The sequence below is a fragment of the Ranitomeya variabilis genome, chromosome 3 (genome assembly GCF_051348905.1).
Source record: "Ranitomeya variabilis isolate aRanVar5 chromosome 3, aRanVar5.hap1, whole genome shotgun sequence".
In the NCBI taxonomy this organism is placed as follows: Eukaryota; Metazoa; Chordata; class Amphibia; order Anura; family Dendrobatidae; genus Ranitomeya; species Ranitomeya variabilis.
This window is the reverse complement of record NC_135234.1, coordinates 517,340,473-517,366,954: the sequence shown is the minus strand read 5'-3', so window position 1 is coordinate 517,366,954 and position 26,482 is coordinate 517,340,473. Positions and strand designations below refer to the sequence as shown.

Here is a 26,482-nt window from a genome sequence, read left to right as displayed (position 1 = left end):
ATTTTTCTAATTAAACTACAGTTTGGCTTTGTTACACTGATTAAAATGATAATAAACTAGAGAACATGGAGTAAAAGACACTAGAAAATATAGAAGATAAAACTGTAAATTTTATTGCAACATTTTAAAATATACATAATATAACAACAGCCCAATCAGCGGGCAAAAAACAATAAAGAGGGGCTATATTGGGAACCTGCTAGTACAACAGGCGTATATGGACCGGAAATAGTATCAAGTAAGGGCTGGTATGGCAGCACCCAGTAAGGGGGAAGGAGGGCACAATTAAATTCAAAATAGATCCAATCCAGACTCTGTACACAAGCCTCCAAGAGCCCCCAGACCCCCTACACAGATCAATAGGTTGCCATCACTCACCCATAATTACAAGTGTCCTAGGTCCGCCTGCTGTGACCCCTTGACGCGCGTTTCGCGTAAGTGCTTCTTCAAGAAGGGGATTAAAATGATACCTAGGGTAAAGAAATCCATCTTGTGGTTCTTGTGTAATGAGCTTTAGGCTATGTGCACAGGATGCGGATTTAGTGCGGATCCGCAGCGGATTTTTCCGCGCAGAAACACTGCAGATCCGCACTGTGATTTACAGTACAATGTAAATCAATGGGAGAAATAAAAAAAAGCTGTGTAGATGGTGCGGAAAAATCCGTGCGGAAACGCTGCCGATTTAAAAGTGCATGTCACTTCTTTTGATGCGGATCTGCAGCGTTTCTGCACCCTTCCATTATAGAAATCCGCAGTGGTAAAAAACGCAGAAAATCCGCATCAATTCTGCACAAAATCCGTGGCAAATCTGCACCTGCGGTTTCTGCCAGGAGATGCGAATTTTGTGCAGAAAATTCTGCACCCCATTCCGCAACGTGTGCACATAGCCTTAGAAGTTTTTAGTTAATGAGATGTTTGTGCTCCGGGGCGGCACTGTAGGCATAGTCTTATCTTCCTGCTCCAAGCCAGAGTAACCTAGGAGACCTGCCCACAGACAGTCTGTCTCGGTCTCTATGATGAGGAACATGTTTGTACTTCGGAGTGGCCTGTCGACAGGTCTCTCCTTTGTTTCTCTGGCTTACAGCAGGAAAATAAGACTCTGCCATCTGTTCGGTCCCAGAGCATGAGCATCGCATTAACTGAAAAGCAAATTTTGCATTTCATTTGTAAATAAAGGTCCCAGAGTCTGGAGGAAGAGTGGAGATGCACACAATCCAAGCTGCTTGAGGTCTAGTGTGAAGTTTCCACAATCAGTAATGGTTTGGAGAGTCATGTCATCTGCTGGTGTAGGTCCACTGTGTTTTATCAAGACCAAAGTCAGTGCAGCCGCCTACCAAGAAATTTTAATGCACTTCATGCTTTCCTCTGCCGACAAGCTTTTTGGGGATGGAAATTTTATTCTCCAGCAGTACTTGGCACCTGTCCACACTACCATAATTACCAATACTTGGTTTAAAAACAATAGTATCACTCTGCTTGATTGGCCATCAAACTTGCCTGACCTTAAGCCAGGGGTGGGGAACCTCAGGCCCCAGGGCCATTTATGGCCCTCGATTACCTTTTCTCAGGCCCACGGACAGATTCTGAGGGACTGCATTCTTAGCAAGGAGCTGTATTTTGATTGCCACAAGCTCAATTTCTTTTTGCTCTGTTAGCACACACATGCAGTGTTCACTACTGAACGCTGAAGGGCATTCAATCAAAGATTACATCCTGAAACCAGTGCCAGAGTCAGGATGCACTTTATGGGCGGAGTTTGTACGGCCCCCGAAGGATGGTATAAATATCCAAATGGCCCTTGGCAGAAAAAAAAAATTCCCCGCCCCTGCTTTAAGCCCATAGAGAATCTATGGGGTATTGTCTGTTATGGACCTGGTGGTTAGGAGCACCCGGAATGACCTGATGAGTAAACTCAAAATCGGGACAAGCTCTGGGGAAGTGGGAACTCTGCTGACCGCAAACCCTACTCCTATCACACACACTAGAAATAGCCGTGGAGCGTACCTAACTCTCCCTAGACGCCTCTTCACAGCCTAAGAGCTAACTACACCTAAAGATAGAAATAGAAGCCCTACCTTGCCTCAGAGAAATTCCCCAAAGGTAAAGGCAGACCCCCACATATATTGACTGTGAGTTAAGAGGAAAGTCACAAACATAGGAATGAAACAGGTTTTAGCAAAGGAGGCCAGATTTCACTAAATAGTCAGAGGATAGAAAAGGGAACTATGCGCTCAGCACAAAAAACTACAAAAAACCACGCAGAGTAAGCAAAAAGACTCCCCACACTGACTCACGGTGTGGAGGTGCCACTCTGCACCCGCAGAGCTTCCAGCTAGCAAAGGAATATCATGATAGCAAGCCGGACTAGAAATAGCAGTACTAAGAAATATATTCAGGAAGCAGTAACAACAAATGAACTAGCAAAGACTTAGCTTCTGCTGGAGTAGACAGGTCCTCAGAGAAGGCCAAGAGAGATCTGAACCAATACTGGAACATTGACAGCTGGCATGAAGTAACGATCTGAGTGGAGTTAAATAGGAAGCCAGCATAGAAATAAACGAGAGAAGCTGATAAAGCCAACCTCAGTGACCAGCAGTTCCGCTCGAAGCCACCAGAGTCCAAGAGCAGAACTAACCAAAGTACCATTCATGACCACAGGAGGGAGTCCGAGAACGGAATTCACAACAATTGTCAAGAGGAAGATAAGAGGCACCAGACCCAAAAATGTATATGAGCTGAAGGCTGCTATCAAAGCAACCTGGTCTTCCATAACACTTCCGCAGTGCCACAGGCTGATCGCCTCCACGACACGCCGCATTGATGCAGTAACTGATGCACAAGGAGCCCCGACCAAGTATTGAGTGCATTTACTGAACATACTTTTCAGTAGGCCAACATTCCAGATTTTAAGATAATTTTTCAAGCTGGTGTTCTAAAGTATTCTTATTTACAGAGATAATGACTTTTGGGTTTTCATTGGCTGTAAGCTATAATCATCAACAGAAATAAACTCTTATATTATATACTAATTACAAACAGTTATCTAAGAGTTTCACTTTTTGTATTGAAGAACTGAATTAAATTAACTTTTTGATGATATTCTAATTCTTTGAGAAGCACCTGTATATAAATGGAGTAGATACACAACTCAGAGGACAATTACTGTGATCTAAGAGGAGCACTTTTGTCAATGTGGCTGTCACGACACAGCTGTTGAGTGACCTTTGACCAGGGGCTCCTTTCCTGGCCCTAACACTAGGGAGCGCCCTAGCTTGCCCAGTTCCCTGGGATACTTCAAATGGCAAAGACGCCAGGGACTCCGGCCTTGCCTTATCCCCTAAGTTAGCCATCGTCTGTCCCCTTCCCCAACAGGGTAACAAAGACAAAGGGAAACTGAAAACTCCACACACAAAATATTCACTCACATATAACAGAGGAATCCACCAGGGTGTGCAGGAAGGGGAAGAAAGCAAAACAGGAACGGATAAGGGATTATCAAGTGTACAAACCAAACAACAGTCACTTATAACTCCTCCAGCACTCCTCTAACCAACTTCTCTCCCTCCTTTTGTCATGCAGCAAGAGCCAAGTCTGACAAGGACTTAATAATAGAGGCCAGATTTTATATGGACAAGGAGTGGCTAACCGAGCACAGCTGAACACAGGAATTTCCAACATGGTCGATTAATCCCTGTTCTGCTGGAAGAAAAACACATTTAACAAACGGGAGAAGTGCTTCTTCTCAGCGGTTGAGTAGGAGCAAACAAACGCTGCTGATTCTGGCTCCGCTCGGTTGTGGTTACCCCTGTGACAGTGGCGCTCAGATCACAGTACTGAGAAGCGAGCACAGGTCTAGGCACAAGCGTTTCAGAGATGATTTAATCTAGTGCAGCCCTGTTGTCTGTATTTATGCTCACTGCTCACCAATTATTACCATAATTTGAGCACCATCATGACTTAACTGCTCTGCTAAGATGGCAGAAATGAGGCAAGCGCTGAATAGTTCCAGGCTCCTGCACTGTGGCAGTGACTTTAACCAGCATGTGACTACACATCACTGGATGAAACCACCACCAGTGCTGGTGGTACCCATACCTGTTCTTACTATACATAATTGTGATCTGAGTTCAGCAGCCACAATGACATGGCAGCTCTGCTTAGATCACTGCAATTAAAAGTGACAGAGGTAATTTGTATCCAGTGCATGGCACCGGGTTCCACATACAATTGTGAACTGCTCATGCCTGGGGTTTGACAAGTTCATAGCTGAGGTGGCCACAGTATAGGAGAGGGCCTGTGAGCTGCAGCATTTGCTGTGAGTAAGTGTTGTGTTCTGATACTGAAATGACCCCAGTGGCTCAGTTAAAAAACAAACAAAAATAAATCACTTATTAATACACTTTAACAAAGTCCAAAGTATGTATATATAGATAGATACATACATACACACAGTTGTGCTCAAAAGTTTACATACCCCAGCAGAATTTTTGCTTTCTTGGCCTTTTTCAGAGAATATGAGAATATGAATAAATAACACCAACAATTTTTCTCCACTCTTGGTTAGTGGTTGGGTGAAGCCATTTATTGTCAAACTACTGTTTTTTCTCTTTTTAAATCATAATGACAGCCCAAAACATCCAAATAACCCTGATCAAAAGTTCACATACCCTGGCGATTTTGGCCTGATAACATGCACAGAAGTTGACACAAATGGGTTTGAATAGCTACTAAAGGTAACATCCTCACCTCTGACCTGTTTGCTTGTAATCAGTTTGTGTGCATAAAAGATGAACGAGTTTCTGGGATCCAGACAGACTCTTGCATCTTTCATCCAGCCACTGACGTTTTTGGATTGTGAGTCATGGGGAAAGGAAAAGAATTGTCAATGGATCTACGGGGAAAGGTAGTTGAACTGTATTAAACAGGAAAGGGATGCAAAAAGATATCCAAGGAATTGATAATGCCAGTCAGCAGCATTCAAACTGATTAACAAATGGAAAATCAGGGGCTCTGCAAAAACAAAACCACAGTCAGGTAGACAAAAATGTCGCCCACAACTGCCAGGAAAATTGTTCAGGATGAAAAGAAAAACCCACAAATAACATCAGCTGAAATACTGGACTCTCTGAAAACTAGAGTTGTGGCTGCTTCAAGATGCACAATAAGGAGGCACTTGAAGAAAAATGGGCTGCATGGTCGAGTCAACAGAAGAAAGCCATTATTGCGCAAATGCCACAAAGTATCTACAATACGCAAAACAGCACAGATACAAGCCCCCAAACTTCTGGAACAAGGTAATTTGGAGTGACAAGACCAAAATTGTACCTTTTGGCCACAACCATAAAAGTTACATTTGGAGAGAGGTCAACAAGGTCTATGATGAAAGGAACTCCATTCCTACTGTAAAGCACGGAGGTGGATCGCTGATGTTTTCGGAATGTGTGAGCTACACAGGTAAAGGAAATTTGGTCAAAGTTGAAGGAAAGATGAATGCAGCACGTTATCAGCAAAAATTTGAAGCAAATTTGCAATCAGCTCGGAAGCTGCGCATGGGACGTACGTGGACGTTCCAACATGACAACAATCCAAAACACAAGGCCAAGTTGACCCGTCATTGGCTACAGCATAACAAAGTGAAGGGTTCTGGAGTGGCCATCTCAGTCTCCTGACCTCAATATGATTGAGCCACTCTGGGGAGATCTCAAGCATGCAGTTCATGCTAGACAGTCCAGGAATCTACAGGAACTGGAGGCATTTCGCCAAGAAGAGTGGGCAGCTTTACCATCTGAGAAAATTAAGAAACTCATCCACAAAAGACTTCAAGCTGTCATTGATGTTAGAGGGGGCAATACACAGTATTAAGAAATGGGATAGGTGAACTTTCGATCAGGGTCATTTGGATGTTTTGGGTTGTCATTATGATTTAATAAGATAAATCACAGTAGTTTGACAATAAATGGCTTCATCCAACCACTAACCATGAGTGGAGAAAAAGTTTTGGTCCTATTCATATTCTCTGAAAAAAGGACAAGTAGGGAAAAATTATGCCGGGGTATGTAAACTTTTTGAACACAACAAAATATATACATATTTTACACACACACACTTTATAAATAATTTCACATTCCCTTTAATTAATGATACAGGAAAATGAATCCATCCAGCTGGAAATTACATTATAAAAGTATTGGTGTTATGCCAGATCAATATACATTGCGTCATGTTGCTCCATATCAGTTATTACAATTACTGAAATACAAGAATGATCAAAACAGTTTTTTCCTGTTTTGAGAGTTGGATTTTCCATGAAGCACAGCAAATTACTTGGAACAAGCAAGCAGTTTAGAAAGGTGGAGTCATTAGTGATAAAAATGTTAATGTTCACCAAGTCAGGATGCCTGGCAGCTAATGGACCTGTAAGCACTTTCTCCATTACATTCCTATTTTGGCCATGGCAGATAGGACAGTACTGGAGAGTCTTCCGGATAAATCTCGCGTTCCTTACATGGCCACGGTAATAAAAAGACTATATGTAGTTTTGTGATTTACAGGACACCCCCTCCATCTTTTCAATTTCAATCCCAGAAAGGCAAGCGTGAAAGAACCCCCTCTGTAGTGACTCAAATGGCACTGCCACTCCAACAACTGGTTTCTCTTTTATTAGGCAGTCCAAAAGCATGGAAGACCATGGTTTTGTGTCCACCTAAAAATATAGACACCGAATATATACTGAATATGTATAGGATTCGGCGTCAATCCCATTTTTGAGAATTTAAATAGAAATCAAGACACCTTGTTTAGAATAGCACACAGTATAAGGCTATGTGCACATGTTGCAGATTTGCTTGTGTATAATTCTGCATGGATTCTGTCTCTCTTGGCAGAAAACCCAGTTGAAATTCCGTGAGAATTTGATGTGTTTTTGATGTGGATTTTCATGTGGATTTCTAAGCTAAATAAAGATATATTATTAAAAAAAAAAAAAAAATGTGAGGTCATTTCCTTGCTTAACCCCTTCATGACCTTGGGATTTTTCGTTTTTCCGTTTTCGTTTTTCACTCCCCTCCTTCACAGAGCCATAACTTTTTATTTTTCCGTCAATTTGGCCATGTGAGGGCTTATTTTTTGTGGGACGAGTTGTACTTTTGAACGACATCATTGGTTTTAGCATGTTGTGTACTAGAAAACGGGAAAAAAATTCCAAGTGCAGTGAAATTGCAAAAAAAGTGCAATCCCACACTTGTTTTTTTGCTTGCCTATTTTGCTAGGTTCACTAAATGCTAAAACTGACCTGCCATTATGATTCTCCAGGTCAGTACGAGTTCATAGACACCTCACATGTCTAGGTTATGTTTTACCTAAGTGGTGAAAAAAAAATTCCAAACTTTGCAAAAAAAAAAAAAAAAATTTGTGCCATTTTCCGATACTCGTAGCGTCTCCATTTTTCGTGATCTGGGGTCAGGTGAGGGCTTATTTTTTGCGTGCCGAGCTGGCGTTTTTAATAATAGCATTTTGGTGCAGATACGTTCTTTTGATCGCCCGTTATTGCATTTTAATGCAATGTCGCGGCGACCAAAAAAACGTATTTGTGGCGTTTCGATTTTTTTTCTCATTACGCCATTTAGCGATCAGGTTAATGCTTTTTTTTATTGATAGATGGGGCGATTCTGAACGCGGCGATACCAAATATGTGTAGGTTTGATTTTTTTTTAATTGATTTATTTTGATTGGGGCGAAAGGGGGGTGATTTAAACTTTTATGTTTTTTTTTATTTTTTTCACATTTTTAAAAACTTTTTTTTTTCACTTTTGCCATGCTTCTATAGCCTCCATGGGAGGCTAGAAGCAGGCACAGCCCGATCGGCTCTGCTACATAACAGCGATCATCAGATCGCTGTTATGTAGGAGAATTGCAGGTGTGCTGTGAGCGCCGACCACAGGGTGGCGCTCACAGCCACCGGCGATCAGTAACCATAGAGGTCTCAAGGACCTCTATGGTTACCATTCAGAAGCATCGCCGACCTCAGATCATGTGACGGAGGTCGGCGATGACGTCATATCCGGCCGCACGGCCGGATGCGGTAGTTAAATGCCGCTGTCTGCGTTTGACAGCGGCATTTAACTAGTTAATAGGCGCGGGCAGATCGCAATTCTGCCCGCGCCTATTGCGGGCACATGTCAGCTGTTCAAAACAGCTGACATGTCCCGGCTTTGATGCGGGCTCACCGCGGAGCCCTGCATCAAAGCAGGGGAGCTGACCTCGGACGGTATAGTACGTCCGAGGTCAGTAAGGGGTTAACTTCTTCAGCCAGATACCCTCATTAATATTAAATAAAGACACACAGTCACCAGCCTATGAAGGAGCATTAACATAATTAACCCATATATGCTGTAACAAAACAGCAACTGTTATTAGGCTATGTCCCCACGGTCAGTAATCAGCAGCGCTTTGGACTCAGCACTTGTCCGCTGTATCCAAAGCGCTGCTGGCTTTTGAACCATTCATTGAACCGTGAGGAATCACTGGACGGGTGATATCTATCTTGTGGAGACTGAGCATCGCTGCAAGATAAATTGACATGCTGCTGTCTTGAATGACGCGCCACATGTCCGTTTCCGCAGGGAAGCTGCTGGCGCCAGTGCACGTATAGTGGACATGGGATTTTTGAAATCCCATCCACTATGCTGTAACATCTGGCCGCTGCGGGTGGGGTAGTGTTGATGTATGCAGCGTTCAACCCGCAGCGTTTACTGACTGTGGGAACATACCCTCAGAAATCTGCGTGAAATGCAATATCTGTTTATTTAAAAAAAAAAAAAAATTGTTTACAAAATTGGGTGGGCTCCCGCATAATTTTAATAACCAGCAGAGAGACAGCCGACGGCTGATGTTAATATTCTGGGAAGGAGCCAATAGCCACAAAAGTTCCCAGGCTATTAATACATCAGCTCATAGCGGTTTGCTTAGCCTTTATTGGCTAGTTTAAAGGGTAACCCCAGAAAAAAAATTGACATGGGGCTCCCCTATAAAAATTCAACCAGCAAAGGCTAGGCAGACAGCTGCGGGCTGATATTAATAGCCTGGGAAGGGGCCATGTATATTGGCACCCCCCCAGGCTAAAAACATCAGCTCTCAGCCGCCCCAGAAATGGCGCATTTTATAGATGTGCCAATTTTGTCACTTAGCCTTGCTCTTCCCACTTGCCCTGTAGTGGTGGCAAGTGGGGTAATATTTGTGGGGTTGATGTCACCTTTGTATTGTCTGGTGACATCAAGCCCACGGATTAGTAATGGAGAAGCTTCTATAAGACACCTATCCATTACTAATCCTATAGTTATATGGTAAATAAAGACAAGGCCAGAATAAAGTCCTTTAATTGAAATAATCACACAGCCTCCTTTATGGAGTCTTAATTTACCATAATTACTGCGTCACCTAATCCCTCGATCTCCTGCAACAAAAATAAAATAAACCAACATAAATACTCCCTGTCCAAAGTAGTCCATTTACCGAGTGTCCCACGACGATCTCACGTTTAGAACAGTCACATCGCGAGATATGACTGCTCTACCCGGCCTCCGGTGATACACTGACAGGAGGTAATCACAGAGTTCACCGGAGTTCGTGCTCTCACTTACAGCACCGCCGCTCTCCCAATGTGACTGTTCTACACGTGAGATCGTTGTGGGACACTCGTTATTAAATGGACTATGGCGGACAGGGAGTATTTATGTTGGTTTATTATTTTATTTTTGCTGCAGGAGACGCAGGCGTAGGGGATTAGGTGTTTGGCGAGTATGAATGTTTTTTTTTTGTTTTGCAATTGAACACAGTAGCCGGATGATGGGACTACTATCTCATCATCGGCTCATGCGGTCACTGTTATATGTGACAGCAGACATAGCTGGGAGTAGTAGTCCCATCAGACAATGCCTGGAAACACACACACACACACACACCTGCAGACAGACACCCACACAGACAGACAAGCACATATTCTCCGTTCATTCCTCCTTCCCTTCTGCACCATTTTTGGCACGCAAATATGCAGACCTTTTTAAACTTGTGATTTGTCTGCGGATTTGACTGACTCAATGTAAGTCAATGGGTGCAGAAATGCTGCAGATCCGAAAAAAGAATTGACATGCTGCGGAAAATAAAGCACTGCGAATCAAGTGAACACCAATTCTGGATTCCCATTGATTAACATTGCTTGACCACTCCTTTGCGGATTTGGTGCAATTCTGCGTGGGAAAAAAGCTGCGGATCTGAAACAAATCTGCAACGTGTGCACATAGCCTAATTCTGGCCTAAGACAGTCTGCATTGGTGACATAGCAATGCGATTGTGCCAAGGGCACAGATGAGGTACAGTAAAAGAAAATCTGAGACATGCCCGGGAGAATAGACCGTTAGAGCAAAAAGATGCAATAAACCTAGTCCAACGCAGAGCAAGCCTGAGTGTTGACCAGTGGATGGACCATGTTGGAGAAGATGGTTATGCTTATCCCCAGCAAGAGTTCTAGGTGAAAGAGGAGGAGGGGCAGTTGAACCCTGACCCACGAATCAGACCCTATAGCCGAGCTGACACATTCTAGTTTCATGTATTCAATGCTTACATAATATAGCGTTTCAGAGTGCAGCTTTAATTTGTTTGTACAAATATACATACAACATTGTAGATTGTAAGCTCTTACTGGCAGGGTCATCATTATCTTTGCTTTAAAAATTGTATTATTTTTAAGGTTGTTACTTATGACTTGTATATGAACTGTTGATTTGTGAAGCGCTGCGGAATATGTTGGCGCTATATAAATAAAGATTATTATCACACAAACAATTGATTGTTATATAGAGTTGCTCTCTTAGATTCCACTTGTTCACACTTGTCTTTGTGTGTTTGTAAGTGCCGGTAAGTATTTCTACTGTATATTTGTAGTCCAGTTTTTGTGTTGATGAAAACCTGGGTCCGGCCTCCATCTACCATTTACTTCTTCTCCATCTAAAAACAACTTTATTGTCAACATCTTAGAGGAGAACAAAAAAAAACAAAAAAACAAAGCCCCAGTCATCTTATTCTGTCCAAAAGCAGTATGGAGTACCCTATTTCTACCATATTTTACACTGATACTTTTTCTACACTTGGAATACATATACGGTAATTTAGTTCTTCATTTATCAGAGCTACTGGTACATCAATTAGGCTGTCTGTGTTACAACCAATTTCTATATAGGAAGTAAATCATTCACTGTTTTACGGGATCTGAACGGCTGAAAATACAATTCCATCTGCTAACAGAGATTATATTTCAGTGGTTGTTGCAGTTTGAGAAAACACTTCATTGAGATACTTTGCACGGTCTGGTTCCCACTGCATGGAAGAATTCCGGCAGGCAATGCTTGCCAATTTTGCAGCTGAATCCATAGCAACAGAAAGTCGCTGTGCTCCTGGACAGAAAAGAACAGGGCATTCATCAGGAGAAACTTTTCACCACTCAACGTGCCAGAATACTATCATGTTTCTGCATGGGTGGTAAGAGCAAATAACGTTTCCTAGACAGGCTGGTCATTTTTCTTGGCACTGACCGCTCAGAAAATGTATTAACTACTTTTTGAAACTGACATCAAATTATCCTCGCAAGTTATTTCCATGAATATAGCCACAGAACACAAATGGTATTATAAAATTCCAGTACTACAAGGTAATAACATTCAGTATTCTGACCCATCTACACCAAGATGAAATTACTTTTCTTTTCTTACAGTGTAGTATTTGTACAAATTCTGCTCCTGGATTTTATGTAGGTCTTGTGAGATCTCACCTATTCCTTAGTCCCACTGTTACAGCACTGTAGACCTGCAACGTGCCATCCGAGGCAGTGTAACCAAGGTTTATTTTACTCGACTACACAGCACTTTACAGACATCACCATTGCTGTCCCTATTGGGGCACACAATATAAAGTTTCTCATCAGTATATCTTTGAAGTGTGGAGGGAAACCCTCGCAAACACAGGGAGAACATACAAACCCCTTGCAGATGTCGTCCTTGGTGGGATTTGAACCCAGGACCCCAGAACTGCAAGACTATAGTGTGATAGTTCCCGTAAAGCTGTGTCTATGGCACCTCACATCCCAATACAAATTATTCTGCTCCAGGGAGAAGGTACCCTAGGATGAAGCGGATATGATCAGAGATGGAAAGGCCTAATTGGTAAATGTCTAATTCAAGGTGTAGATTATGGTCAGGCCTAGTGAGATTCTCCTTCCTAAAATTGTTGCAGGTTTCCATCTGAATACCCCAAAAATGTGTTTCAGGAGTTGTTCGCAATGGTGCTAGAGATGTCAGGCAAGAAGTGTGTCCGCCTATTTAACTGGACACAATAGTGTAGTTGCCCTCCCAGTCAAAGGCTGAAAAGGTTTACGGGGGTACAACGGTAAAATAATCCCATTCCATAACAATAGCTAAACTCCCAAAATTAAATCCCCATCACTGTCCTATGCACCTTTAATGGGTTGTCCGGGACTGAGATATTGGATGATCTATGCTTCAGATGAGTCATCAATATCAAATTGGTGAGGGTCTCACACCCAGCTGTTAGCAGGTACCACAGTGAGGAATGCTCAGAACTGGACCATAACAGCTCCATACACTGCAGTGGAAGTTCTCGACTACTGCAGTTCAGCTTCCATTGAATATAGAAGTTTGGAACAATCCATTTTAGGATTCTCAGTCATAGTTCTTTGTGACAATAATAATAAAACCATAGTTTAATATACGCCAAAAGCATATAGAAAACTATGGTATATTAACACAGTGTACATACTTACGGTATCTTACTATCAGATTTATTCTAATGATTCCACAAACCAACTTTGCAGGAGCCATTACTTTGTGACAGTTTTGTGACAATACACAGTGAGGCTTACAGTTAGTGAACTTTGCACAAATGCCAACTTCGTACAAATCTGCCTTAAAATATACATTTTTATTTTAACTTATTAAACTCAAATCCCCAGAATAGTCCATACCTACCTGGCAATAGCCCACACTGCTGTTGTGTTGACCATAAGCCACTAAAACATTGTGTAAAGTCTGCTGTAAACATGGACTTGCACTTTTACGAAACTTCACATTATCAGGAAAAGTTCTGTTCAGATCTGAAAACAAAAAAGTTAAAAAAAGTTGAGGTGTAGAATTTAGCACAAACCTGGAAATCTCCTAATTAAAAAGATACTGCTAATGCAAGTTTCAAGCTTAGGGTTTTTATATTTTTGGGGGTTAAAATTTTCTCTGATTTTCCTCAGTGTAGTCCATTCTTACAATCAGCGCTACATTTGTTTCTGCATATTAGAAAAAACAAACTTGGAGGTGGTTTCTCAAACTTCTTCTAGAAAACAAAGTAAAAAAAACAAAATAAAAATATGGAGAGCACTAGGACGCAACTAGGAAGCCATCATTGTGTTATCAGAGTTTTTGGGAGCCTTAAACTTACATTGGCGATTTTGATTGGATGTCTATTTTTTAATTTTATTAATTGACAGTCGGGCCCATTAAAAGAAAAAAAAAAAAGGAGATACAAACAAACAGAACAAAAATGGAAAACAATCCAACACTGAGCGAATAAGTAAATTAAGTCCAAAATTATGTATGGGAAAATACAGCAGCTTGCAATGATAAACCCTAAATCAATGTATAAAAGCAGATATGCTTAAATAAGGGGGGATGAAGTTAAAGGTGAAATAGCTAGATGTACAGTAAGCAAGGACAGAAGTAAATAGATTGGACTTTGCTGTGTTTTGTTTTAATAAACTCCTTAAAAGAGTTTACACAAGAGGTATGAAAAAAGCTAAGTGGAAAAAAATCAATTCATAGGAGAATCCAAAAAACAAAAAAGATTTCTTTGCACACTATAGCTCAAGGTAATGGAAGGAATATCAAGTGCATAATACCACAAACCGATATACCGTACATATACACAAGCTAGAGGGTACAAATAGTTACCCAGGGTCCAGGCAGCTCCAGTGTACCCCTTGTCACTATTTGCACCCTAAAGCTTGTATATACAGTTAGGACCATATATATTTGGACAGAGACAACATTTTTCTAATTGTGGTTATAGACATTACCACAATGAATTTTAAACAAAACAATGCAGATGCAGCTGAAGTCCAGACTTTCAGCTTTCATTTGAGGGTATCCACATTAAAATGAGATGTAGGGTTTAGGAGTTTCAGCTCCTTAACATGTGCCACCCTGTTTTTAAAGGGGCCAAAAGTAATTGGACAATTGACTCCAACTGCATCTGAATTGAGAACTGAGATGCACATGGTCAGTAAAATATTGGGCAAGTGTAGCCTCACTTTAATGTCATGTTTTACGTCAGCAGATCCATTACTGTTTGATACAAAAGATGACATTAAGTTATTTTTTATTTTGTGTGAATATTTTAGGAATCTTTGCTTTTTATACAAAAGGTTAAAAATCCTCCTAAAAGCCAATAGCTGGTCATGTGTTTAATAGAGCACTGACTACTGTATTATTCCACTGTTATTTTTTTTAAAAAGGGTTCTTTTTGTTTTGCCATGAAATCACATGAATACTATTGATTTTGTATAGTATAAGTTAGTTATATGCATGATTCACATGTAGATCATGAACATATTATAAAATTACCTGTGACGACGTTATCCACAAGGTTCGTATCATTCTGCCCTTCCAGTAATACACGGTGGTAATATCCTGGATTCACATCCATCTGGGTCTGTGCGCCACTCACCATCATCCACACGTATGATCTATGTTCATTAGGAACGCCCTTCCTGATATATCTTTTCACTGAAATATTATAATACAGCAATGTGAGGTTTCTACATACATAAACAATTATTACATTCATTTATTGATCATATAACATAACATGTGATGGAGCAGATGCCAAGATACTTATCAAAGCAACCCCTAACATAATTATGTTATTTTGCAGCTAGATGTAACTTCCAAATCAAACCTCCAAGTTTTAGAAATCAGTACTGAATCGTAGAAGTAAAAGACCAAAATGTGGTCCGCATGGTGAAGCTGTGTGAGGCCAGAGCAGCTCGTCACGATCAACAGGATTTTTCAAGGTGGATTTGAAGGACGTCAATGCAACCTCGGGAACATCATTCAAGTTGAACAGGGGGCGACAGCCATGACTGAATGAAATGAAGCACACCCCTATGAATAAATCAGCAGGTACGATAGAACTATATAAACTGCTTTTTTGCACATGACTAGACCGCCGTTTTTAATGAAAAAAAAAAAACGTGTTAGTGATGCACATTCCATCACTAACAACGCCACTGGGGACAGTTTACAATCTAAAAAGAACATGACAGGGAACCTGTCAGTTTGAAAGTGCTGCATGTGCATATAAAAAGTTTGGTGGGAGCAGGGGTGGCTGAAATCCAAAATGCAAAATTATGCTGAACAAGTACTCTTAGGAAAGTAAATTTTTTTGGCGATGGTGCAGTCAAAAGAGCCTGCAGATCATTCGCCAAAGTTTTATTTTGCACAAAAAATAAATAAATACATCTCATCGTTCTCTGTAGCGCATTATCCTGTGTAAGCAGGACTCATGCTTCTGAGAACAATGGCAGCGCATGTGTACTTAATAGTCTAGTACAGATTGTTCAGTGCACATCTGAAGGATAGTCTGTGTGTAAACAGGACTCCTCCTTCTGAGAACAATGGCAACCTATACATATGGAATGATCGTTCAGTGCACTGCAGGGTCAGCCTGTGTAAACAGGTTAGTAGAATCACAGCCTATCAGCAAACAAAGTAGCTGACCGATTAGCGCCTTAGGTCAGCCAGTGGAAATGGAGCTTTAGGCCAAGTTTCCATCCAGAGTGCTTGGTGCATTTTGTGAAGTCGTGTATTTTTATTGTGCACAATACACAAGTGTAGCACAGTTCAGACACAGCTTTTTTTTTTTATTTTTTACCTAGCATAGAACTGACTTGCATGCTTTTGACATTTGAACAAAGCAATGTCTCTTGTAGTAAATAGGAGTTTTAAATGCAGATTTTCCCTGCCTTGAATGAGAAGAGGAAAATCCACAGGTAAAAAATAAATAAATAAATAAATGCATATTCATTTTTACAGCAGAAACACACTAAAAGCGCATATAAATCAACAAACAACTTTATCAATGGAGTTTTATCAAAGTTAAGTAACTGGAAGTTTCCAAACCAAAGTAGTATTCTTTAACGAGTTCAAGACTGTGCAGTTTACCCCCAATTCCTGAGCAGGACAGACACATTTTCGTTATTTTACTTATTTAATTTTTTCATTATGCGGTTTAAATGGGTTGTTCGGTCCAAATCTATAAGTCTGCAGTCATTCTGTGTTTTGAGTGCAGACTTAGGAAACCACCAAGCGTATGCACTGTGATCTGCGGGGATTAGCCGGCTTCTGACGCGAGGGAGTTACACATATTCCCCACCAAAGCCAGTCTAGTGAGTGTGGCCTCACTCAATACACTTGTATGGAGCTAGGCTGCATAAGTCGGCGGTCCCCCTACATTTATCTTAAACATTCTCCCCCTCAAAAAGGTCATAAAATATCTTTGAGAGCCACTTAAAAAAAAATAGTGAAATATCTCCAAGTTACCAGTGAAATGCAGCCGCCAGGCTGTACAGCAGAGATGATTGGGTCTACTATGAGCCAGCAACTCCTGCTCCCTCATTACACAGTGATCACATGACCACTATATGAAGGAGGAGGCGCCATCGGATCTTCCCATTACTGTGTGCACAGCACTTTAGCTCTTGGTACTGTATAGAGCAAGGCCGTCTGGACGTTTACAGTCTATGGGTGGTTCTGAAGCAGTAAGGGTATGTGCACACGATCAGTAAATATTGCGGGTTGGACGCTGCGTACTTGTGCAGCATTCAACACGCAGCATCCAGATGTTACAACATAGTGGATGGGATTTCAAGAAATCCCATGTCCACTATGTGTCCAGAGACGCCCCCAGCTCACCCATGGAGATGTACATGCAGAGTCTCTCCAGATCGCAGAACGTCAACTTATCTTGTGGAGACCCGAGTTTCCACAAGAGAAATTTCACCCGTACAATGTATTGAAAGCTGTGAATCCGCACAGTTCAGTGAACACATGCAGATTCACCTGCATTCAATAGACGACAGCGCTTTTGAAAGAGCAGAGAGGCACCGTGTCCAAGAGCTGCCAATTCCTGATCATGCACACATACCCTTAAAAGCAGAACATAACAGAAAGACAAAAAAATGCAGCAGGGAAAAAAACAGAAAAAAAAAATTAATCAGTCATGAAAAGTGAGGCCGTACTGGGCCGCAGGCCATAAAAGGGATGACGACATGACAGGGTTGAAGAAGCTGAGGTTATAGTAACAGGGAAGTACTGCAGGGGTTAATTTATGAAAGTAAATGGGGCTGGGCTTAGCTTAGGGTGAAGGGCGGGGTCAGAGGTGGGGTTATGGCTAGTAATATAAATAACGGGAGCCATCTTCGCTGGGCAACCATTTTAGGTTCCCCTTCACAGTGACAAGAATCTCCAGGGTCTGTGAAGGGTACCTGTCAGGATGGAAGTCGAGTCCATGCTGCAAATGCTGAGGGATGCCGCGGCTTCCCGGGGCACAGGATGGCTGCAAGCTTCGATCCAGGGCTTACTTCAAGGGGCAGTGGCAGGGCCCCCTCAAGCTCAGAAGGAGGGACGTCACGGAGAACCAGGCCTCCAGTGCGCCTTAGGCTACTTTCACACTTCCGTCGGTATGGGCCCGTCGCAATGCGTCGTGCCGACGTACCGACAGACGTTGTGAAATAACTGCAAGATGTGGACAGCGGATGCAGTTTTACAATGCATCCGCTGCCCATTGTGATGAGCGGGGAGGAGGGGGCGGAGTTCCGGCCGCGCATGCGCAGTCAAAAATGGCAGACACGTTGCACAAAAAAAGTTACATTGAACGTTTTTTTGTGCGTCGCGTCCGCCAAAAAACGATGGATCCGTTCCTTGACGGATGCGACGTGTGCCCATCCGTCGCTAATACAAGTCTATGGGCAAAAAACGCATCCTGCAAGCACATTTGCAGGATCCGTTTTTTGCCCATAACGACGGATTGCGACGGAGGACAAAAGACGGAAGTGTGAAAGTAGCCTTAGTCCGGAGGCCACCCCTCGGGTCAGGCGCCGCATCAGGAGCCCCTCTAGGGACCCTCTGGCTCAAGGCACAAGCGGCAGGTCAGGAGCTCGTGGGCCGAGAGCCGGGAGGAATCCAGCCAGGAGGCGGGGCCTACAACACGGGGAGGAGTCGACCTCCCTCTACAGCAGCGACGACAGGAACGCAGAATCCGGCGACTGGTACGGCGGGGGTCCACTCTGGAACAGGCCCTGCTCGGCATGGTACAGGGGAGGCAGCGGCTCGACGTGGGTCTGCGTCGCAGGCTTCACTACGAAGTGAGAGCAGCGATCGGAGGGACCATGGCTCCGCCCACCGACCGGAGGTGCCTGTGACCGGCAGGGACGATAGAGGAGTCCAGGGAATAGGAGCGGTGGGTGGCCAGTTCATTTCCCCACCCGCTTGGCGGCACGATGAAGGAGGGGTGAGCGGACGGGGGCCTGCGATGCAGGTGCCTCTGCGGAGAACGCTGGGTGAGCAGCAGCAGGAGAGCTCCGCCCATTCCCAGAACATGTTAGGGAACTATATTTATGACGGTCAGCATTCGGCTGGCCTCGGGTCAGGGAGGGAGGGTTTCAGCCGTGTGGGTTCCAGCCAAGGAGGATTATAGCACAGCGAGCAGCTGTCAGCTGGCCTGGGCATAAGTGCTGATGACGCAAGAATGTCAGCACAAAGGGACTTAGCGTAGACAGCCAACGCAAGGGTTGATAGTGACCCCGTGCCCAGAGAACGTGCAGGAAGCAAGCATCGACAGGTCGCGACAGGATTCCAGATCTTCGGCTGCTGGGATCACAGCACCCAGGCAGCCAGGTGAGACTGATCACTCTTTCCTTAATTAACTCATCTTCATTAACTCCTTTTGAGGGCAGGGGTAGGAACGCGTTTTCTGGGGATGTTAGTGGAGGGATGGGGTTATTACTACATGGTCTTTGTGATTTGGTTAGATTGTGGGATTCCAGGAATTCTTAGGGCGGGGCATCACCTTCGGTGGCATGGCTGGGAAGTGTTAGAGATAGGGGGCTTCAAGGGCGGGTGGCGGAGTCAGGTTTATCAGGTTCAGACTCTGGGGTAGTTACGGGCGTTTCAACAAATAATTCAGCGGTCCTGGTTGATGAAAGGGGGTTCACTGGTCCGGGGGCACCATCCATTGATCGGGGGGATAAAGAGAAGGAAGATACAGTGCGCTTGGATGATACTGCCAAAGGCGAGGTATACGTTTGTTTTGAGGGGCCCTTGGGGGCAAATTTAAAACAGGATGTTAGGGAAAGGATTTGGCAAGGGGAATATGTTGAGATATTTTCTCTGCTACCTTTGGAGTTCTTCAATTTGGATAGAGGAAGGAGGAATGATTCCAAGAAGGAAGATGAGGAGAAGAGGAGGTTTTGTTTGATACCTAGAACCTTTGCAAATTAGTTACAGGCATTCGCTATTCTAGCTAGTGTGATAGGTGAAAAAGCCCCAGAGAATTGTTCAGGCCTGTTTTGTTACATGGATTCGATCAGGGAAGCATACAGAGAGTTTATGGGGGGCAGGGGTGGCTTAGATATGATGAGCAGTTCCGGCAGAAAAAGGCAGTGCGGCCTAACATTCGTTGGGAACATAAAGATATAGCTCTGAGGATGAGAATAACTGCTCCAGGCAGACCGGGACAAGGTAATCAGTTGTTTCCAGGGGGCACCAGGTGTTCAGGGCAGTCAGGACACTCGGTGGCAATGCAAAAAGGGCTGTGTTTCTCCTTCAATGAAGGTTCCTGCCGATTTGGGGGTAAATGTAAATTCAACCATGAGTGTTCATCATGCGGAGGTAGTCATGGGGCCACAAGATGTTTTAAGGGAGGAAAGCAAAAAGGGTCAGAAGATTTTGAAAAAAGGAATGACACCGCTTCAGCTACCAGAGATGGATCGCTTTCGAAATAAATATACCGAAAGGGCAGCAGCAACATTACTGAGGGAAGGTTTTAGGGATGGGTTTAAAATTCCTTTTGCTGACGTTAAGGTGGGGCTATCAACTAAGAATCTAAAGTCGGCAATGCAGTTCCCGGAAGTGGTGACTGAAAAATTGAATAAAGAAGTTGCATTGGGCAGGATGGCAGGGCCTTTTGAGTCAGCTCCAATTGTTAATTTGAGGGTATCACCACTGGGTGTAGTGCCAAAGAAAGAGCTAATTCATCACCTTTCGTTTCCAAAAGGTCTGTCGATGAATGACGGGATTGATCCGCAGCTTTGTTCGGTGATATAAACTTTTTTTTAGAAGTGGGGCTTTGTTGGCAAAAACAGACATCAAGGCAGCATTCCGTCTGTTACCTGTTAATCCGGACAGTATGCATTTATTGGGATGTTTTTGGAAAGGGGTTTTTACGTTGATTGTTGCTTGCCCATGGGGTGTTTGCTGTCATGCACGTATTTTGAAACGTTCAGTACATTCTTGGAGTGGACTGTTAAGGAGGTGTCCGGCTTGAATTCTTGTATCCATTATTTGGATGATTTCTTGTTCATTGGTCCAGCTGAAATTAATGTTTGCTCATTGTTATTGCGTACAATGGAATGCGTAGCCGGGAAATTTGGTGTACCATTAGCAGCTGAAAAGACTGTTGGCCCAGTCACCTCGCTGAGTTTTTTGGGCATTGAAATTGATTCCATTGCAATGGAATGCAGGTTACCGTTGGACAAATTGTTAGACATGAAGATAGCAGTTAATCGGGCTGCCGGTTTAACCCCTTAACCCCCAAGGGTGGTTTGCACGTTAATGACCGGGCCAATTTTTACAATTCTGACCACTGTCCCTTTATGAGGTTATAACTCTGGAACGCTTCAACAGATCCTGATGATTCTGACATTGTTTTCTCGTGACATATTGTACTTATGATAGTGGTAAAATTTCTTTGATATTACCTGCGTTTGTGAAAAAAATGGAAATTTGGCGAAAATTTCGCAATTTTCCAACTTTGAATTTTTATGCCCTTAAATCACAGAGATGTCACACAAAATACTTAATAAGTAACATTTCCCACATGACTACTTTACATCAGCACAATTTTGGAACCAAGTTTTTTTTTTTGTTAGGGAGTTATAAGGGTTAAAAGTTGACCAACAATTTCTCATTTTTACAACATCATTTTTTTTTTTTTTTTAGGGACCACATCACATTTGAAGTCACTTTGAGGGGTCTATATGATAGAAAATACCCAAGTGTGACCATTCCAAAAACTGCACATCTCAAGGTGCTGAAAACCACATTCAAAAAGTTTATTAACCCTTCAGGTGTTTCACAGGAATTTTTGGAACGTTTAACAAAAAATGAACATTTAACTTTTTTTTTTTTTTTTTCACAAAAAATTTACTTCAGCTCAAATTTGTTTTATTTTACTAAGGGTAACAGGAGAAATTGGAACCCAAAAGTTGTTGTAAAATTTGTCCTGAGTACGCTGATACCCCATATGTGGGGGTAAGCCACAGTTTGGGTGCATGGCAGAGCTTGGAAGGGAAGGAGCGCCATTTGACTTTTCAATGCAAAATTGACTAGAATTGAGATGCCATGTCGCGTTTGGAGAGCCCCTGATGTGCCTAACCCCCACAAGTGACACCATTTTGGAAAGTAGACCTTCTAAGGAAGTTATCTAGATGTGTGGTGAGCACTTTGACCCACCAAGTGCTTCACAGAAGTTTATAATGTAGAGCCGTAAAAAGAAAAATTATTTTTTTTTTTCCACAAAAATTATTTTTTAGCCCCCAGTTTTGTATTTTCCCAAGGGTAACAGGAGAAATTGGACCCCAAAAGTTTTTGTCCAATTTGTCTTGAGTACGCTGATACCCCATAAGTTGGGGTAAACCCATTTGGGCGCACGGCAGAGCTCGGAAGGGAAGGAGCACTGTTTTACTTTTTCAACGCAGAATTGGCTGGAATTGATGCCATGTCGCGTTTGCAGAGCCCCTGATGTGCCTAACAGAGGAAACCCCTCAATTCTAACTGAAACCCTAACCCAAACACACCCCTAACCCTAATCCCAACCATAACCCTAACCACACCCCTAACCCTAATCCCAACCGTAAATGTAATCCAAACCTTAACTTTAGCCCCAACCCTAACGGGAAAATGGAAATAAATACATTTTTTTTTAATTTTGTTATTTTTCCCTAACTAAGGGGGTGATGAAGGGGGGGTTTGATTTACTTTTATAGCGTTTTTTTAGCGGATTTTTATGATTGGCAGCCGTCAGACACGAAAAGACGCTTTTTATTGCAAAAAATAGTTTTTGCGTCTCCATATTTTGAGAGCTATAATTTTTCCATATTTTGGTCCACAGAGTCATGTGAGGTCTTGTTTTTTGTTGGACGAGTTGACATTTTTATTGGTATCATTTTCGGGCACGTGACATTTTTTGATAGCTTTTTATTACGATTTTTGTGAGGTAGAATGAACAAAAAACAGCCATTCATGAATTTCTTTTGGGGGGCTTATACCGTTTCACGTTTGATAATATTGGTAAAGCAGTTTTATTCTTCGGGTCAGAACGATTACAGCGATACCTCATTTATATTTTTTTAATGTTTTGATGCTTTTATACGATAAAAACTATTTTATATAAAAAAATAATTATTTTTGCATCGCTTTATTCTGAGGACTAAACTTTTATTTTTTCGTTGATGCTGCATGGCGGCTCGTTTTTTGCGGGACAAGATGACGTTTTCAGCAGTACCATGATTATTTATATCCTTTTTGATTTTTCCACTTTTTGTTTGGCAGTATGATATTAAAGCGTCGTTTTTTGCCTTTTTTTTTTTTTTTCCTACTGCGATCACATCGCGTTACTTCAAGGGTCTCAGGGAAGCCCCCTCCCTGCGCGATGCTTCCCTATGCCACCGGAACGCTGCGATCATCTTTGATCGCAGTGTTCCGGGGGTTAATGTGCCAGGATGTCAGCTGCGATAAGACGACTTGAAAGTATGGGCGGTTTTCTTGGATTCGTACAACGGCAGATCTGTTTGGATCGCCCTGGTAATAGCGGCAGAGGATTTGGGCCTCCTGATTGGTCTAATTGGTTCACATGGTTTCGGTCTATTTTTTCTTGGTGAATGGATGCTGGAGTGGTGGCCTCAAGTTTGGAAAGAAAATGGCTTGGTAGCTAAGCAAGTTATACGGGAGTTGTTTCCCATAATTGTGACATTGTCTTTGTGTGGTGGGAAAGTTCAGAACAGGAAGATTTATTTTTTTTGTTAGTCAGGGATGGCGTTGAGAGCCACAAACTCGTTATCATCGCCTGATTATGCTGTATTGAGACTTCTTCAACAATTAGTTCGGATAGGTTTAATTTACAACTTGTGGATTGTGGCGGAGGTACGGTCTTATATGCTTTACCCTATTGTCGAAGCTCTTTCTTGTTCGCAGTGGGATCGTCTTCGGGAATTGGCACCTCATGCGGATTCAACAGGGATGTCATTCCCGTTTGGGGGAATTAGTTAGTCCATCCAAGTGTAAAAAAGGTGGACTTATGAGACAGGACGTAGATGTTGGAGAGGATAGAGTTGTGATATTTATCCGTTCTTCAAAAACAGATGTGTAGGATAAGAGCTGTAAAATACTGCTATTAGAGGTACAGGGTTCTCCGGGGTGTTTGGTTAAAGGGACTCTGTCACCTGAATTTGGAGGGAACAATTTTCAGCCATAGGGGCGGGGTTTTCGGGTGTTTGATTCACCCTTTCCTTACCCGCTGGCTGCAATATTGGATTGAAGTTTATTCTCTGTCCTCCATAGTACACGCCTGCGTAAGGCAAGATTGCCTTGTGCAGGCATGTACTACGGAGGACAGAGAATGAACTTCAATCCAATACTGCAGCCAGCATGCAGCCAGCGGGTAAGGAAAGGGTGAATCAAACACCCGAAAACCCCGCCCCTATGGCTGAAAATTGTTCCCTCCAAATTCAGGTGACAGAGTCCCTTTAAGTGTATGAAGGAATTCTGGAGCAACAGGGGACCGGTCGATTTCCCACTGCTGGTGCATGAAGATGGGTCCTTTCTGTCCCGTTTCCAATTTATGGCTATATTAAAAAAATGCTTGGAAAAAAGGTGCATTCCAGCAAAAAAATATTGTGGCCATTCTTTTTAGAATTGGGGCAGCTATGGAGGCAGCAAAGAGAGGTCTAGGGGAGGATGTAATGAGGATTGGCGGTTGGGAGTCGGTAAGGTTTCGTTCTTATGTTCGCCCAGCTTTAAGTACTATTTTTGATAATGCGATTGAAATTTTTTACTTGGTGTTGTAATTTGTTTTGTTTCAGAATGCAGACAACTGATCGGTTGCATCATGGGTCACTCGTTTGTCTTTTGGGCAGCGGTTCATCCAGACATGAGACAATTAGGTGTGTCAAGGGACGAGGCAGTCTTGAGATGGATTGGAAAGCGGGGTATGGTATGGAAACAGCTGCTTCACGAATTTCATAGATTCGTTAGATCGGAACAGGTTCCAGATGTGTTGGCGATTCATCTAGGAGGTAATGATTTGGGGAAGCATCCATGCCGGGAGCTAATTAATTATATAAAGTTTGATATGTTGCAGTTGTGGTCCATGTTTCCAAGAGTGATGGTTGTCTGGTTGGAGATTATTCCAAGAAAAGTTTGGTATGGCGCCAGATCTGTAAAAGGGGTGAATAGGGCAAGGATCAAGGTGAACAGGGCAGTGTCTCGTTTTATGGCGAGGAATGGAGCAATTGAAGTGCGCCAAATGGACCTGGAATCGGGGGAAGGGGGATTTTGGAGGAACAATGGTATTCATCTTAATGCAGTGGGGTTGGACATGTGGTGTTTGGTGGTGCAAGAGGGCATTGAAAAGGGATTGAAGGTGTGGAGAGACAAATATTTGAGGGGGATCACACCATTTATGTTGGTGGCGTAGGGGGGGAGGTCCTCGAAGTTGGTGAGGCTGGCGGCTCTGGGGGGGAAAATCGCAAGAGGTCCTGGACCCCCTCCCCCCCCCCCGGGTGGATTCATGTGGACTGGTATTTAGTTATCCCGCAGAAGGGATTAAAGGGGACCCGGTTTCAATGGTAGGGGATGCTGGCCAGGCGAGTTGTTTTGGTGTCTCAGACCTGGTGCTTAGCGGTTATAGGAAAGACTCGGCCCGGGGCCAAGCTGGGAGTTTACTTATAATAATGGGTTCTAGTTTGGGGCTTCGAGGACCGCCCCTCCTGGGTTGGTATTTAAAAAATTTAATGTTTTGTATCTGTTAAATAAACGGCTGCTGTGGCCAATTTATCCAAATTGGTGTGGAATGTCTTTATTTGGGTCACAATGCGGAATAAGGGTTGGGAGATCAAGAGTGAAGGGGTCTATCGTTAAAAAATGGAAGGTAGGGTAAAAGCGCTCACGAATCTCGAATACCCCATTGTCATGGAGCTTTTCGGCACTCGCCATCAAATCTTTTTCTCGTGGTCTTCATTAGTGGACACAGGAATGATGGAGCTAGTCTGTTGCCATCTGGAAGATGACAATACTACATCATAACAAAAAAAGTTGGCTCTTCCCCAGCAGACTATAACTTGCCAGTCGTCATGAAACCTTCTCAGTGAGAAAGCAATAGAAGATAAAAATATATATATATATATATATATATATATATATATATATATATATATATATATATATATATATATATATATATACATACATATATATATATATATATATATATATACATATATATACATATATATACATATATATATATACACACACACACATACACACACACACACACACTAGAAAACAAACAAACAAACAAGCTTGAATACATACCCGACTGGGCAACCAAGGGTGGATGCTGAGTCCCTCAATGAAGACATTGACAAATATTTTATGGAGAGAATCAAAAAATAATAATTTGCAGGTAATGAATCACCTAATAAGAGAGTTTTTCAAAAGATAGGGGAGGTGGGGGGGAGGGGGGGAATTCTGAGGGTCCAGTAGTATTGTCATGGTTCGTCTCTGGGACTCGATCTGATGATCTCTGTCTGTGGGTCAATTTCCCTCCCTGCTTTACCACAGTCTATGTCCAACTACTGATAATGCTCATCTTGCTTTGCTGCATTGCTGCTATGCGTTCTATTTCTTGTTTTGGTTCGTTCACATCTTGGGAGGGGTTATTTATACTGTTGGCACTTGTAGTCTTTGCTGGCTGTATTCCAAGTTGAAGGTGTTTAGTGAGATAATAGCAGAGCTGGGTCTCCAATCTCGGTTTCTTTTCTTACGGTTTTTTTGTGCGTCTTCCTCCCTAGTTCCCTTTTCTATCTTTTACT

At 42.7% G+C, this 26,482-nt stretch overlaps 1 protein-coding gene across 4 annotated transcripts in view; it reads right to left on the bottom strand.

Moving 5' to 3' along the window:
• Positions 1 to 26,482, bottom strand: part of GRTP1 (growth hormone regulated TBC protein 1) — a 117,453-nt gene that overhangs the window by 48,993 nt on the left and 41,978 nt on the right. For all 4 annotated transcript variants that reach the window (XR_013223955.1, XM_077296957.1, XM_077296955.1 and 1 more), the window contains exons 4-5: positions 14,676 to 14,837; positions 13,035 to 13,159 (exon numbers count right to left, since the gene is read on the bottom strand). Coding sequence is in view for 3 of the 4 variants with exons in the window: in XM_077296957.1 (XP_077153072.1) it covers positions 13,035 to 13,159; positions 14,676 to 14,837 (287 nt within the window). In the remaining variant the exon portion in view is untranslated. The remainder of the gene's footprint in view (positions 1 to 13,034; positions 13,160 to 14,675; positions 14,838 to 26,482) is intronic.